Genomic DNA, 484 nt, shown 5'->3' with positions numbered 1-484 from the left:
GGGGTGGGGGGGGGGTTGGTAAGATGTATATATGACATACTTCAAAAATCTTTTGAACGATTCCTCTGATCAGCTTAAAAATTTTAAAGGATGAATTAGTCAATTTCACAGGCCATTTTAGTGTAGTAAAACTTAAAATTAACAGGACCAAAACATAATTTTGGTTAAATAATAAAATAATTCTTACTTTCTTCAAACACAAAAATTCTATTTCCAAACATCTTAAGAAAAATCTTGGAACAACGAAATAGCATATCACATCATATAAAATTAAATGTACCTACCTCATTTGCATCAACCACAAGTAAAACACCTTGGCAAGCAGAGAGTGACCTGGATACTTCATAACTAAAATCAACATGACCCTGAGAAACAAAAAATATTAAAACCTCTAAATGTTAAGAGTTTAAATGTTTCTTACAGAGAGGCATTTTGGCAAATCTACTGACTCCACTGAATAAAAAGTAATTAAGCTTCTTTTTAG

General features: G+C 31.0%; 1 protein-coding gene across 1 annotated transcript in view; it reads right to left on the bottom strand.

The window, feature by feature from the left end:
- The window catches only part of GUF1 (GUF1 GTPase homolog (S. cerevisiae)), a 24,946-nt gene that overhangs the window by 21,269 nt on the left and 3,193 nt on the right, over nucleotides 1-484 (bottom strand). Inside the window, exon 4 of the mRNA XM_010858856.1 lies at nucleotides 285-365. Coding sequence (XP_010857158.1) covers nucleotides 285-365 — 81 coding nt within the window. The remainder of the gene's footprint in view (nucleotides 1-284; nucleotides 366-484) is intronic.

This window comes from Bison bison, unplaced genomic scaffold (genome assembly GCF_000754665.1).
Source record: "Bison bison bison isolate TAMUID 2011002044 unplaced genomic scaffold, Bison_UMD1.0 scf7180017864451, whole genome shotgun sequence".
Classification (NCBI taxonomy): domain Eukaryota; kingdom Metazoa; phylum Chordata; class Mammalia; order Artiodactyla; family Bovidae; genus Bison; species Bison bison.
Note: the sequence above shows the minus strand (reverse complement) of the source record. Positions and strands in the feature narration are given on the sequence as shown.